Raw genomic sequence first — 15,284 nt, 5'->3', positions numbered from 1 at the left:
GCCCGCACTGCGCCGCAGCCTCCGCGCCCGCCCGGCGGGGAGCGGCCGCCTTTGTGCAGCCGGGACCTGCTCTCCGTTCTCCTTCAAGCAGAAGAGGAGCTAGCGAGGAGATTAGAAAAAGCCCACCAAGCTCGAGTTAATGTTTGAGAAGTTCGGGTGCGGGAGAGTCTGGTAGGATTCCTGTATTATGCCTATTTTTGGTGGATTTCAGGCAGTCGTTCGGAATAACAACCTGCGTCCATTACCTTGCTTGCGGGAAGTGCTTTGGATGTCCTCCATAGGTAGCGGGATGACCCGCTTAAAATCTGTGTGTATCTATAGTGTAATATGGTACAGGTACATATATATTTTAATACATATCCGTGTATAACTATAAAAAATCTGTCAGAAAAAATTTGGGTAAAGTACTGTGAATTTTACTAATAGATGATCTTGTTTGTTTGCTGGATGATCCGTGATAACTATTCATTTGTATTAAAGCGTACGGGGCAAGCACCCAAGGAGGTGGGATTTTTAAAAATCTGATTAAAACACATTTTCTCTATAGATCTCATTCATATTTGCAATGTGTTCTTAATTACCTACTGATTTCAAGTCTCAAGGTAGGCAGGGTCAGGCCTGGAACAGTGATGGAAGCTTGGTGAGGAAAACCAAGGAAACATTTGAGGAAGAAGAACACTGTTTACTGCTGCTTCTGTCATTCGAACGAAATATAAACCTGTTGTGACCAGTTTGGGTCATTGCATTTCCATGCCTTTCTTTCATCCTCAAGCACTGGATGAAAAGGACAGAATTATGTTTGATTTCCAGTGTTGTTAATTACTGGCTATGTTTACAGCTTCACCTGCAATCTAAGTTAGAGCCATAAATTTTATTCAATCTTTAAATATTTCTGGTAGTAATTCTGTTGGCACTGGTCAGTGCACTTTATTTTCACCCCATAAGTGATCACGGTTTGCTAACAAACTCTTTTCTTTGGGTTTGGTTAGTGTAACCTTTTTAACATTTGTGATAAGTCTTCCACCATAACTTTCTCTCTGCATTTTCTTGTGCCTAAAAAAACATTTCATGGACTAAAAATGCTCACACATGCCAACTTAAACTGATTTTTTTTTCTTCCTTTTACTGTGCTTCTTTGCAACTGATTGGAGCTTGGGTGTCTGTTTAGATGTGCAAGCAAAATAATGCATGTGTGTGACATATTTATGAACAGATGTGCTTTTCCTAACTTCTGTAATTTTTTTTCAAGCTATTCTTCGAGCAGATCACATCACATCACATGTCTCTTCTGTAATTTTTTTTCAAGCTATTCTCCGAGCAGATCACATCACATGTCATATAGCCTTTAAAAGAAGAATGCTGCACAACATTTCACAGTAAAGATGAGGAGCTGAGAGATGTTTCTGTTATCTTAAAGCTATAGAGGTTTGTGTGAGAGGACAAATGCTTAGGACACTGCTTTAAGGCAAGTTGTGAATTGAGTCATGCCAGGAGAAGATATTTAGGATAAAGTGCTTTCTTGCTGCATGTGTCTTGGAGCCTAGGCACCTGTAAGAGTGGGAGAAGCTTTCTAGTCTTTGTTTCTTAGAATTTACTCTGCAGCTGTCCTCATGTGCCCACACAAATCAATCCAGTTTACAAGATGAGCTGTGCACAAAAAACTACTTTGATTTCAGCACAGATTCCTGCTAAAATATATCCCAGGCATATGTCCTGGAAGGACTGTTTAGCCTCAAAATGGAAATTCTGTGGGCTTGTGAGTCCTTTCTCATATTCTGCCGAGGAGCCAGTGGGCTGCAAGAAGGTGAATAATATGCATAAAGAAAAAAGAGGTGAATATAAATACATGGTGGTGTTCTGACACAACTTCTTGCTATTCTAACTTGTCCTGACATCTCAGAGAGCTTTCTTGTTCACCTCATTGCAAATGGGCTTTAATACATTGAAGAAAGTAGGTTAACCATGTAAGAGCTTGAGAAGTCTTCCAAAACTCTTTTCTTCTGTGTATTAAACTGCCCACACCAGTTCTTGAGTTTCTTTATGCATCCTAGATCATAATCCTGGCTTCTTCACAGAAAGGACACAAGTGCAGTGTGTATGTTTAGGAAACAAATACTAGGAATGTGATTAGTGGAAGGAAAGACCAATATATTCTTCTCAGACTAGGACTTATCTTTCAATTCTTTAATGTTTAGTATTTGAACTTATGACTGGGGATCTCAGAAGCTCCAACAGTAAAAATAACAGAAGTAAATAAATGATAGTGTGGTATGAAAGTGATACTTAAATTTGCTCCATCCATGAAAGATGAGCTTTTATTCTAGTACATAATGTGTTAATATATCAGAAGTCATATTTATAAATATTTTAGATATTTACTGACATCAGGTGATTGCTGATTTACTGACCCACTTGATGGCCAGTCTGTGGAGCTAGATATTTAGCTCCTGGTATCCTAGTAATGTTGTTTAACTTTTTGAATGTACTCTCCAAAGTTGTGAAAATCCTGTTTTTCTAAATAAAGGGATTTTCTAAACATAAACACATAATGGCTTTTTTCATCTGAGGTTCTCTCACCTTTTCAAAATTAGAAGTAAGATTTACATGCATAAGTAGAAGGTCAAATCAGTCCTTTCTGATCACATGGAGTTATCCTGGTTTTTCAGGGTCATGAGCTGTTGGGCCTCACAACTTACTGGTGGGACTGCATTTCATCCCATTCCTTGGTGGAACTGAGGTTGAGATAGAGAACCAATATTTAGTCCCAAGAATTTCATTTCAGCATCTGTCCAAAGCAACTGAATGGTTTGGAATGGTGCAATAAGTATGGAAGTAAAATGGATTAGTAGATACACTCTATTCCATTCTAAGTCTCTTTTATTTTACGTGTTTTCCAAGTGGTTTCATGGAGCAAACTTGCCAGTTTTCAACATCTTTGCTAGGATGTCAATTTCCTGACTACTTTTTTTTTTTCCTAATTTGTGTTTTATTTAAGGAACTCCTGAAGCAGCTGTACACTGGTATGCAATGAAAGAAGTTTCTTTACTTACACCTAGTTTGTTCTTTGGGCTTATAGCTCTTTAAGAATTCCTGTCACCAACATGGGGAGTGACTTAAGTTTTCACAGGCCATAAAAAATAACTTGACACAGTGTGACAGAGAAAATACTGGATCAAGAAACTCTCTTCCTTAAACTCAGTCACCCAACTCTCTTCCCTCTTCCTCCTTTTGCTTTCATGTAAAATAAACTAGCTCTTCTATGAGCAGTAGCATTATTGCATTTTGTTTTCATGTGGATCTTTCCCTTAGTCACAGAATCACAGAATTTCCAGGTTGGAAGAGACCTTCAAGATCATCGAGTCCAACCCATGTTCCAACACCTCAACTAGATCATGGCACCAAGTCCCCTAGATCCTGTCTGCTGCAAAAACTTCAGCTCTCCCATGTCCTTGTGACGCAAGGATTTGGTAAGAGAGAGCAGAACTGTGACTGTGCAGGACCCACATAGGTGCCCAGAAATAACCCAGACAAGAACTGACAGAAGGTGCAAACCAAGTGTTTGCTCCTTTTTCAGTAGGGCTACAACTTAGCTGCTGACTTGACCTAGACTATTACTTGCTTTGTTCACTTTGCTTCAGTTTTGCTATTCCAGGCTTTTTTTCACTGTTCTTTGACTCCTTTGTTTTGCTGGCATCATGGTTTAACCCCAGCCAGCAACCAAGTACTGTGCAGCTGCTTGCTCACCCCTTACCCCAGTGGGGTGGGGAGGAGAATCAGAAAAAAAAGTAAAACTTGTGGGTTGAGATAAGAACAGCTTAATAATTGAAACAACATAAAATATAGTAACAATAATAATACTTGTAGTGGCAAAGGAAGAGTGGGAGATAGAGAGAGAGAGGGGGGAAGAAAACTCAAGAGAAACAAATGATGCACAACACAATTGCTCACCACCTGCAGGTCTCGGCCAACTCCCTCCTCATTTATACACTGAATGTGACATTTTATGGTATGGAATATCCCTTTAGCCAGTTTGGATCAGCTGCCTTGGCTGTCCTCCTTCATAGCTTCTTGTGCACCTGCTCTCTGGCAGAGCATGGGGAACTGAAAAGTCTTGACTTGGAATAAGCACCACTGAGCATCAACTAAAACATCCATGTGTTACCAGCATTATTCTCTCTACATCCAAAACAGCACTGTACCAGCCTCCAGGAAGAAAATGAACTCTGTTCCTCCTGAAACCAGGACAGCTGGGCTTTGTCATATTTTATGGACTACTCAAGAGAGCCACTGTTTTTATGTCAGGCTTGGGTTTTCATTTCGATATGATCTTGTCTGTTAGCTTTCCTTATAAATATGAGTAGTTACCTTTACCGAAAGAGGTGGGAATATCTGTAAGTACTAAGATGTTTGGAGGAAAGGAACTACAAGGATGGTACAAAGAAAGTCCTAGTGCAGTGGAGTTAAGGAAAAATATATTGAGAAGAGGAAACCTGATGGTGATAGCTAGTGCACTGTCAAGGAATAATATGAAAGAAATAGTAGAAACAATAGGCAAAAGACTAGAAAATTCATTTTGGGAGAGTCCCAGACTGTTGGGAATATGAACCAATAATCTTATAAATGTATCACTGGGTTTAATGATTAAAAACAAAAGAAATGAGAGCTAGGCAGCATTTCTGCCCAAAATCTATAAGTAATTTGGGCTACACAGTTACGGCAGAAAGGAAGGGGGAGAAACGTGTGAAAAGATAGAAGAAGCAAAAATATATTTTATTTCACAGTCATATGTTGTTAACTCAAGGCTACTCTGCTTTTTTTTTTTCCCAATGGCCATGAATTCCCTGTTATCAGCTACCTTTTTCCTATTGACTGCGTAAGTGCTGGGCTTGAGAAGAGAGGTGGTTGCTGACATGGTGTAAGTGTATAGCAGTGGCTGTGTTAAGGCCAAAACTCTTTTTAGCCTGTTTGTTGGCTCCTGAGTGACCAGCAGCACAAGTGCAAGGAAATGCCACACGTGCAGGGCCAGCAGCCAAGGCTGAAGGACCTGTGCCTTCCACGTGGTTGGTTTCTGTTGTTACTTCTTGCCTCCTTGCAACTCCTGCTGCTTCTCAGTATTGTAATACAGGTCAGGATCCTGCTGCCTATAGGGTATCAGCCAGGACGGGATGGAACATGGGGGAGAACAGGGCTGACAGGTGTTTAAAAGGACAACTTCTTGCTGTCATTGCTCATACAGCTTTCATATATTGGAGAGAGATGGGAGAAATTAATTATACACAATCAGCAAGGAGAGAAGAGGGTATTTTTTATACCAAAAAAATAAAAAACCCAGATATGCTGAAGGTGGCTTCAGACATAAACCTGAACTAGCGAGGGCTCAGTTTTGAAATTTGTTCCTAACTTGAGGGCTTGGAAAACTTTCTGAGAGTGAAAAAGTGCAATGAACAGGAAAACAAGATGTTAAAAGTAAATACTGAGTATTTTGTATCCAGACAAATTGTAACAAAGACAACTATTCATTATAGTCTACTTCTGGCACTGTGTATCCACCAAAGTGGCAACATAAACCAGCATGTAATTGTATTTTATCTTATCTGATCATTCCATTATGTGCTCTAGAACTCTTCACAAGCTATTCTAGAAAAGAAAATTGATCAGAATCCTGATACTGCAACCAGTTCTAACTTGTGTTTCTTTTTTTTTTCTTTTTTTCTTTCATTGTTGTTTTCTTAGGAATTTTGGCTTCTTGGAGAAACAGTAGAAAATGCAAAACGAAATAATAAAGCCTGCTAAATACTTCTCAGAAGTGGAGAAGAGTGTGCTGCTTGCATTAGTTGAAAAATACAAATACGTGCTTGAATGTAAAAAAAGCGATGCAAGAACTATTGCTCTGAAACAACGCACCTGGCAAGCACTGGCTCATGAATATAACTCACAGCCCAGTGTATCACTGCGAGACTTCAAACAGTTAAAGAAATGCTGGGAAAATATCAAGGCACGGACAAAAAAGATAATGGCACATGAGAGGCGGGAGAAGGTAAAAAGAAGTATTAGTCCACTTATAAATACTCACATCGTAGGGAAGGAGAAGATTGGAAGTATAATGCCTGAGCAAATGTACTTTTTGCAGAGCCCACCAGAAGAAGACTCTGAATATCAGCCTGATGCTTCTAGTCAAGGTATAAATGTTGCTGTAATGATGCAAGTAGTATTGTTTTGTATTTGATTTTGCCTGTGATTCGTTTTCAAATCTCTCCGCTTTGCTGAGACTGTTGGATATAGAAAAGTAATTTCAGAGCTATGATATTACAAGGCTGCATGTATTTCCCAAGGCCTACAGGAGTTAAACGGGTGAGAGGTTTTTTACAGATTTTTTTCATCTGTTTTTGACATATCTGCTGCTTTGTGGCAAGCATCACAGTTGCTATCATGCTGGCTTTTCAGAGAACAGTCCCAAGGATATCGTTATAATTTTTAAAGTATCATTTTGCTGGTTTAAAAAAAAAAAAAAAAACTACCAGCAGCAAATTGCTACACAATTGCCTGCTGCAAGAGTTCCCAGTGGTCTTTTCTCCTTTGTTTTCAAGGACTAAAAAGAGTATGTGGAGCCATATTTCATGCTGGAGAATGGCCTTTCTGAAAAAGTTCAGCACTACATTCTTCTTTGTTTGGCAAGCATACCCAGAAGGAATAATTCAATACCAGGAGGGAGGGTGACTGCAACAGTTTCTTGCAAATTTTATGTCAGGATCTCACACAGAAGACTGTCCTTGCTCAAAAGACAACAGCAGCTACATTGTTAGATGACATTCTTAGAATGCCTCTTTCATAATTGTATTTACCATAATTAGTCATTTGGATTTGGATAGGAATGTATTTTGAGACCCTCATTTGCAGTGGTAACTATTCTGTCCCCTGTGTAGTCCCTTTTATTTCAGAAGAATTGGTAGAGCCTTCTCAAAGTTAGAATAATGTGATATTTTTCCTAAAAATATACACTACTGTATTTACAACATCTGCAGCAGAGATAAGGAAAGAATAAAACGTGCTCTTCCTACTATTCCCTCAGTCTTTTGATATTCATGTTGACACAGCTTCACCTGACACTCAGATCTTTCAGAAAATATTGCAAGTCACGTATGGATTTAGCTTAAATGGCTGCATTAAGGTTTAGCTCCAGGCTCAGCCACCTAAATTTAGGTGTCCACTTACAAATGCCTGCATTCACTTTAGTCTTCTGAACTCCCACTATAGCCTTGGAGGTCTTTCAACAGAGCCCCAAGTGGCTCTGTTCAGCCCATTATGCCCTTAGTATTCTGCAGCAGAACTGCCTTATGTAGTGGCTCCTGTGCTTGGCTACTGGAGCACAAGGTTTATATGCACATGTCAGTAACTTAAATTTTATCACATTTCTGTTTCTTGAAGGAAGGGAAGAATACTATAACACTTTTTCTTCTTTTTGTTTGCAGAGTCATTTGTTGTGTCAAACAGAGAACTTTGTGATGAAGACAAAGAGCTGGTACATTTTCCGGTATGTGAAGGCACCTCCCAGCCTGAGCCTTCGTGTTCTGATGTCAGAATAGCAGCAGATAAGAACTACAGAAGTAAAGCATCTCAGGAAAGTGCTCTGAAAAAGATGCATGAGGAAGAGCATCATCAGCAAATGTCGATTTTGCAACTCCAGCTAATCCAAATGAATGAAGTTCATGTGGCAAAGATACAGCAAATAGAAAGAGAGTGTGAGATGGCTGAAGAAGAACACAGGATAAAAATGGAAGTGCTAAATAAAAAGAAAATGTATTGGGAGAGAAAACTGCAGACCATTACAAAGGAATGGCCTGTATCATCCTATAACAGACCCTTTCCTAATTCACCTTAGAACATAGAAGAGCAGAGAGTCAGTCTGATTTAGCACATTTATGAGTAACACACACTGGAAAGAGGGTTTTCTACTGTGAATGTACAGTGACAGGATAGGTGCCTGGCTGATAGTGAACACACTATGACTCTTAATATTTAGGGAAACAGTGGTATAGTTCACCAAGAGGAAAACTCTATTGTTTATTTGTAGGTAGTTCTGATTTGTTTAACTCACAGACATGCACAGTGTTCTAAAATGTGAACGTATTTTCTCCTCTCAGAACACCCTTGATCCTTGTGAAGTTTAAGGTACTCTGGGTATTCTTACATTGGGAATTCTTAAGAAAACTTAACAGCTTTAAACAGCAGGCTGTAGTGTTTGTTTGATTTCTATCTCTTCCTATCTGCCATTTCCCACATGAAGGCAAGGGTTGGAGTTGCTCTCTGCTGTTGAGACAAAAGGTGATGGACAGGTATTAGTTGGATCATTATGCTGAATATTAGGGAAAATAAGGTGGTTAATACAGTCCATAACTTATTTTTCATAGAAGATGTGAAAATGAAGGATGTAGCAAGAGGGCCACTGTAGTAACAGCCCTCTCCTGAAGAACAGTAATATTTCCCAGCTGTTTGGCTGACTGAGAGGATGGTTGTGGAATGGCCCTCCAGTTGTATGAGCCTTGACACTTGAGAAGTTAAAAAGAAGGTGACTTTTTCCTCAAAGGCCACTGTGCTTTTTCTTTCATTTCCATCTTGTATTGAAGTAGAATACCCAAACAGGAGGCTCAGATGCTGCTGCCAGCACTATGTGCTGTTCTCCTAAAGTCATTCTGAGGGGAAGAGCTTTTTAAGAATTCACAAAGCTCTCAAAATGCAGTGAGCCAGCCAGTCCATTGGCAAAGTCTCCCTCTATTTTCCTATGCAATGCTTGATGGTGTAGCAGCTACCTTGATTATTTCTCCTTAGCTAGAAGAAAAGACTAAGACTCACCCTCTTTTCCTTCTCATAGGGTGGAAAGCAGTTCAAGGGAATCATTCCTGTCTTGAAGCACTGTTCTGTTTTGATTCGTTCTGTCCTGTGTGTTATGGTGGTGTGTTTCTTGCCTTTGCTGTCAGTGAGGGGTGATGGACATGATTTGTATGAAGGCATTCACATGAAAGTCCCCACAGATTTTGGATGTCCAGAATGGTAGATAGTAGGAAAGCACAAATGAAAATAATCTTTACCCTGGCAATCATTTATTCTAGTGGGGCAAGAGTTAAGAAAATGTGAAATGCAGAACCCCGCAAGGATACATAAGAACTTTTGGTGTTTGAAAACCTGTTTTACAGGAAGGTGTACAACCATCATTTGAAGCAGTGAGAAAAATGAACAAAACCATAAATTTTCATTGAAAAATCTGAGTATCACATTATTCAATAAAGTATTTTCAGATCATGACTCCTGAGGGCGAGTCCGTACTGTGAGCAATGTGTTCAAAGCAAAGTATTTGGTTTTGTTTTGGATTGAGTAGGGTTCTCTGTATGTGTGTGTGTGTGTGTGTGTGTGTCTTTGTTAGCACTGCCATTATCAACCACAGGACTCTCTGTTGTTAACAGTGTGGTACCTCTGCTACTTCCTTAAATGTGCTAAAACCAGCAATCACAATGGGAGCTGTTTATTACAACTCATTTTATATGACAGAGAAAAAAAAAACATGCTGGGCTGCTGCAAGATAAAAAAAATAGGGCCTGGGTGAAATCTGAAGACAGATCTTTTTGACCACAAACTCAATATTCTTATAAATTTGCTGTGTGAAGAAAGTGCAGGAATTCCAAAGAAGGATGTTATTATGGGCACTTCTATTTTTCTGCTGAATGAAAACACTTTTGGAAGGTATAATAACAGTAGAGGCAAAAGAAAAGCAACCAGAAGGAAGGACCTTGTTCTGAGATTGCATTCTATGGTCTAGAAGATGAGTCAGTTATTTGACTGGTTGTGACAATTGTTCAGGCACCATCCAGGAAAAAAAGGATAGGGAAGACATTTGTCTTACCCTTCTGCACTCGTTCTAAGTGAAAGTAGAGGAAAACCAGGTGTTAGAAGGTAATGAATAGAGACAATTTCAGCGCTGTGAAGATGGCAAGAATAGAGAGACAGTCCAGGTCTAGATAGCCCTGTGAAAATGGTGAAATAGTTAGAGAGGATCTCACAACGTGAGATAAGGGTAGCATGAACTCCTGGAAGTTATATGATTGCTCATGAAAGATTGTTTTATTTTTATATTTAAAAATCCTTTAAAATAAGCATGTTTTCAAACTGTGCAAAGTGGATAATGCCTTGCTTCTTGGTATATTTTCCTATTCTGAGACCAAAAGTTATGGTTCTTAGGCTGAACAATAGACCCTTTTAATTCAGGTTCTATTTACAAGAAAGAAGATCATAAGAGAAATATTAGAAAGAGCCAAGATGAAGGTATGAAAGAAAGAATGATCATTACATGCATAGGGGAAGAATGGGAATGTTACACCTAACATAAATTATACAAGATGGTTTTGTGGTAGGGACAATAGCTCATTCACAGGTGACAGGCTCTTGCTTTCCCATTTGTGGTTGACTGTTGGTTGATGTAAAATTGGGTGATAAACACAGAAAAATGTAAAAGATCAACAGGAGGAAGTAATGTATCTCCTTGCCCTACTTTGGCTTTATAAAGTGATCAATGTGATGGAATTGAAATTACTTGAGAAATTACTTTTGTCTTTATTGTTGCTGCAATTACTCCCTCTGGTAGTAGAGTTTATCTATACTTGTGTTTGACTTTTCTTATATGTAATATAGCCATCTCAGACAGTAGGTCCATTTGTTTCTCTCTCCTTTTTTCTAGCTTACATCATTCAAATACTTTCACATAATTGTGTTTTCCTTTAACCATTTGGCCAAGGAATATATGCATATTCTCCAGGTTTTTCCACAGATAGAATACAGCAGTATTTTAAGAAGAACATACCTGTTCTTTCCTGGATTTGCTATAAAACTTTTTGTCAAGAATGAACTTAAAAGATACACAGGGCAAAATGATCCCTTCTTAACTCCACACAAAAGCATGTACACCACATACATAGTGGCCATTGTCCTCAGCCTCTGTTTTCTTATGAAGGAAAACAAAGGCCTTCTAGAAAGGTGTGATTAATTCCTTTATGCTCCCCAAATTAGCATGAACCTAGCTCCAGATGCTGTCTTTCCTGGGTGAAAGGTGATCTATTTTCTTGCCTAGTATAAATTTTTTCATGTCTTGATTTTTTTCCTCCTGCATTTTTTCCGTATGTCTCTGTTCACCCTTAGTTTTTTAATCAGCAGTATGAGCAGGGGGTTTCATTCAGGGACATGTGTTTTCCTTTTTCCTTCGTTTTGCCCAGACTGCCCATATCACAGCATTTGGACATTAATGGGTGCTCACCTTCCCTTTCCACAGAAAGCATGGTTAGTTACCTTTTCCACACAGCTGCCAGTACATTCTGGATTGTGCACGCAGGCTAGGAAACATAGAGGATTTTGAGGAGAGGTTAGTACTGAGAAATGAAGAGGAGCACTTCCTCCATTCCAGTTCCATGTAATTTGGGAGGACAGTCTGTGACCATGATGTTCTTCATCAGGACCAGAGCTAATGCAGGGTGCTGCAGCTGTGTAATTGGTTTTGGTTCTTCTTAAATCCTTGGGGTTCTGCAGAAGTTAGGTTTGAGGTTTCCTGGTAAAAAAATTCCTTCTTCCTCGGTAGTTGAGGAGTCTCAGTGGAATCCTTTCACAGCTTCCTCAAATGAAAGTTCTTACCTTGACAAACAACCTATCCTGACATCTATTCTACTTCTTTCAACGCCCAGGCTGCTTTATCACCAAAGCAAGGGAGCTTGCTGCTTGCCACAAATCCTCTCTCTGAAGCTCCTTCCTACACTGCAGAGATGTGTTTAGGCAGGGCTGAAAACACAGCCCTCCCCAGGCACTGCTCAGAGAAGTGATCCTTACAGAGCAGGTGCACCTGGTGTGGCTGAAGTCAGCCCTTGGATTTTGGGCTCAGCACTCAGACTGTGAACTATTGCTACTCAGGGTTGCAATATTCCCACTGCAGCCCTGTGACCAGAGAAAGAGGGATGGCTCAGGGCTGCCTTTTTCTGAGCATATAGTGCAGCTGAGGATGTTGTGCTGAATTTTGTTTAATGAGCATTCATCTCTGTGTGCTTCCAATACCAAATTTTAGCAGTCTCCCAAGTATTTGTATGATTGCATAGATGTTTTCAATGATCTTTTGCAGATTTTTTTTTCTGGTTGTAGTTACAGTGGCTTTTATGTGTCCTTTTCCTTCTTCCCCACTTGCATTATAATGTTCCAGTTTTGTTCTGAATCTATGTGGTTACAGTCTGTACAATCACACTTTCATGTAGTATCATGTAGCATCATGTTTTCAGGTATTTCTCTCATTATGACATTGAAATAATAAACTGTACACGTTTGTATTTTGCTACTCTGCGGGTAGAGGAATCACATATAAATCTTAAAATAACATCTAATTGATTTTTTTCCAGACAAGTCCCACACAGGTAGTCCTGTGATTTCATATTTTGAGCTACCTTGCTATTTTTGAAAATTTGATATACCTTAGTTGCTTTCATTAGAGTATTACTTGTCTTCCCACTTTATTTTTCTGTTTCTTCTCAAGATATTTGACTGTATATTCACTCATCATCACTCTCCCTGAATTTTGTACATTTGATAAAAAGAAAGATGACCATTGGTTGCCACCTATAAGAATAGGATAATATGTTTTCCAGTGAAAGCAAGCAGTAGCCTCTGTTTCTGGTATCACAGGCTGACTTCTGTGCTGATGATCAGCTTGATTCTCTGATATCTAACTAAGGTGCACGTAGAAATCTGGACAGATTGCTGGACCTAAAACTAGAGCTATAAAATAGAAATATACTAGCTAAGGCTCTGAAAATTTTACTGTTCTGATGGTGAAGGGATTAGGCATCTGACAACACCGTCAGTCATGTCAATAACAAATGAAAAACTTGCAAAGTCAAAAAGAAAAAAAAAGGCTGGTTTTCAGAATGAGTCAAAGTGAAGACAGCTTTTAGCTGTCCCAAGAGGTAATGTTGTCACACATGTCAAACAATTTCCCCTCATGGTCTTCACTTCTCTTTCCTTCGAGACTCTGGACACCTCTATCATAGCATTCACAACTGTCTGACAATAAGAAAAGTAGCTACTTTCAGGTAGGAATCCCACCAGAGTTATTAGACCTCACTCTTTGTAAAACTGAAGTTGGATGGTTTTCCAAGATTACATTATCCAGACACACATGCACTGTGGAAAGCCACGTGAAATCTGTCCAGCACATAGTCTGCAAATGGCATAGGATATACAGCAAGGAGAAGAAAAAGGTTGTCCACTCCATGGCTAGGGGTTGTAAAACTATTTTATTCAGGAGAATGTGTGGATGAATCTCACCAGACGGTCAACCTCTCTAAGAATCAAGAAGTATTTTTGCCAAATCTTCTAATCTGTCAAAACAGCCACACAAAAAAAGTAAAAGGAACCAAAAAAAATTAAAAATTAAGCACTCAAATTGCTAGAAGCAATCTGTTCCCTTCTCAACGAAGAGCTGGCTAGATACAAAGTCTACACTAGACATATATGTATTTAGGGAAACAAGACTCTGTTTTAACAGAAATAAGTCAAGATAGATTTGTAGATTGTGCTTTTTTTATTCAGGTGGGTTTTTCAAATGTTGATTAAGATTCTTTGTTTTCCTTTTGTTGTTCAGTCCAGCTTCAGAATAGTTGTGTTCTTCAGTCTCTAACCAACTGTTAGAGCACCTCATCAATCAAATTTGTTTGGCAAGAGAGTTGAAGTGGGTTTGTATTCAGCACAATTTGAGATTAATTGTATTCCACAAATCTTCAGATATTCCTTCTCAGCTATAAGAGGCTGTTCTTGAAGAGACCAGAACATGAAACTGGAATTATATGCCTATTTAGTAGTAATTTATTTTTTATATGGCACTTACAAGTTGCCATATGAGCTGCTCAAGCTCTGCCCATTGTTTGGTCATGTACGGATCCCTTTTCTTTTCTTTGAGTTATGCCCTGAAATTATGTACTAAGCCACAAATGGACCAGCTGAATTGCCCATATAAACTCCTGCCACACATTCTGCATCACACTATAATGTGGGGAGGAGGAGAAATTCTGCGTCTGTTAAATTATGGAGTTTTGAAATTTAACCTGTAACTCTCACCAAAGCTTTGCCAAAAATTGTTTTGTTCTGTTAGACACCTATGTGGTCCCACTGATCACTCCTTCAGCCCAATGAATTGCTTGGCTTTATAACTATTTGAATTCTAATCCCATGGACTGTGGGAAGTCCAAATTGAGACACACAACACAAATTCAATTTATTTGAAAAAGGTTTTATAAATACTGAGGTTCTGAAAAGTGCAAATTAGGGAGGTGATGTGATGAATTTGGTATTTAAACCAGGGCAGAAATTTTGGCAGGCTGGGAGTTATCGCTTCTGACCTAATAGAGAGGTTCAACCTCTGCTTTGGGAACAATAATATCCAATACAAATATTGCCTTACCTCCAACTTTCTGTCTCAAATGAAGCATAATGAGAAGTCCTTGCCAAATAAAGCAACACTGGTTTCCAAAATGCACTTAATTTGCTTTCAATTGCTGGCCTGCAGGAGGGCTCTGAGGCTGGAATGGCCATTAAGTTGCACTCTGTTGGTGGCTGAGAGCATAAGAAGTCTTCCCCTGCTGATTTTATGCTGTTTACCTCAAATTAAATACTCCTGCTGGGATATACTTAGCCACACGGTGGTGCCAGTTCAACCATGGCAAGGTGCTCACATTCTCAAGTTGCCTGGAATCTTTTCCAGTTACCAAATCAGCAGTGGTGGATGTATTTGAATAAAAAAAATAAGAGGTTTTAGCCAGCAAGGACAACCATCATTGCTAACTGTATCGCTAAAATTGATAAGGCAGCAAATTTAGAGGTATAATGAATAAATTATCACAATGGTGCTTTGTCTCAGCCAGTTAAAACACTGTCTTATGGGGTAAATCTTGCTTTTACTCCTCTAGTAGTCTGATAAATAAGTTGCATACTTCCAGTTTACATTTCCACAATCCATCTGAAGCCAGCAAATTTCTCCACACTGTCCCTTGGCCTCAGTAGATATGTGTTGATCTCTGCTCTCAATCTGGTCCAAATGCCACCAGCTCTACTTCTGTAAATCCAGTGCAAGTGTGCTGTCAGGGAGCCAGGCTGAGAACATCAGGTATGGGACAGGACTGACCTAAACTTAGGCCCTTCTCTTATACCCAGCATAGACACAAGTGGCTGAAGCCCCACAGCACAGCAAACTTAATCCCACATCCTGCCAC

The 15,284-nt window shown here is 39.3% G+C and overlaps 1 protein-coding gene across 4 annotated transcripts; it reads left to right on the top strand.

The window, feature by feature from the left end:
- The first annotated feature begins 6 nt into the window (after nt 1–6).
- Nucleotides 7–9,300, top strand: MSANTD3 (Myb/SANT DNA binding domain containing 3). Of its 4 annotated transcripts, XM_031055653.1 has the most exons (4): nt 7–171; nt 3,310–3,467; nt 5,734–6,179; nt 7,470–9,300. In XM_031055653.1, exons 3-4 carry the CDS (start codon nt 5,765–5,767, stop codon nt 7,877–7,879), a joined length of 825 nt encoding a protein of 274 aa, XP_030911513.1. In that variant the 5' UTR covers nt 7–171; nt 3,310–3,467; nt 5,734–5,764; the 3' UTR covers nt 7,880–9,300. The 4 variants fall into 4 exon arrangements, with proteins under 4 accessions (XP_030911513.1, XP_005419394.1, XP_030911514.1 ...); XM_005419337.2 differs by lacking the exon at nt 3,310–3,467; XM_031055654.1 differs by lacking the exon at nt 7–171 and having other exon boundaries at nt 2,336–3,544.
- The last annotated feature ends 5,984 nt before the right edge of the window (nt 9,301–15,284 follow it).

The sequence above is a fragment of the Geospiza fortis genome, unplaced genomic scaffold (assembly GCF_000277835.1).
Source record: "Geospiza fortis unplaced genomic scaffold, GeoFor_1.0 scaffold206, whole genome shotgun sequence".
Taxonomy (NCBI): domain Eukaryota; kingdom Metazoa; phylum Chordata; class Aves; order Passeriformes; family Thraupidae; genus Geospiza; species Geospiza fortis.
Note: the sequence above shows the minus strand (reverse complement) of the source record. Positions and strands in the feature narration are given on the sequence as shown.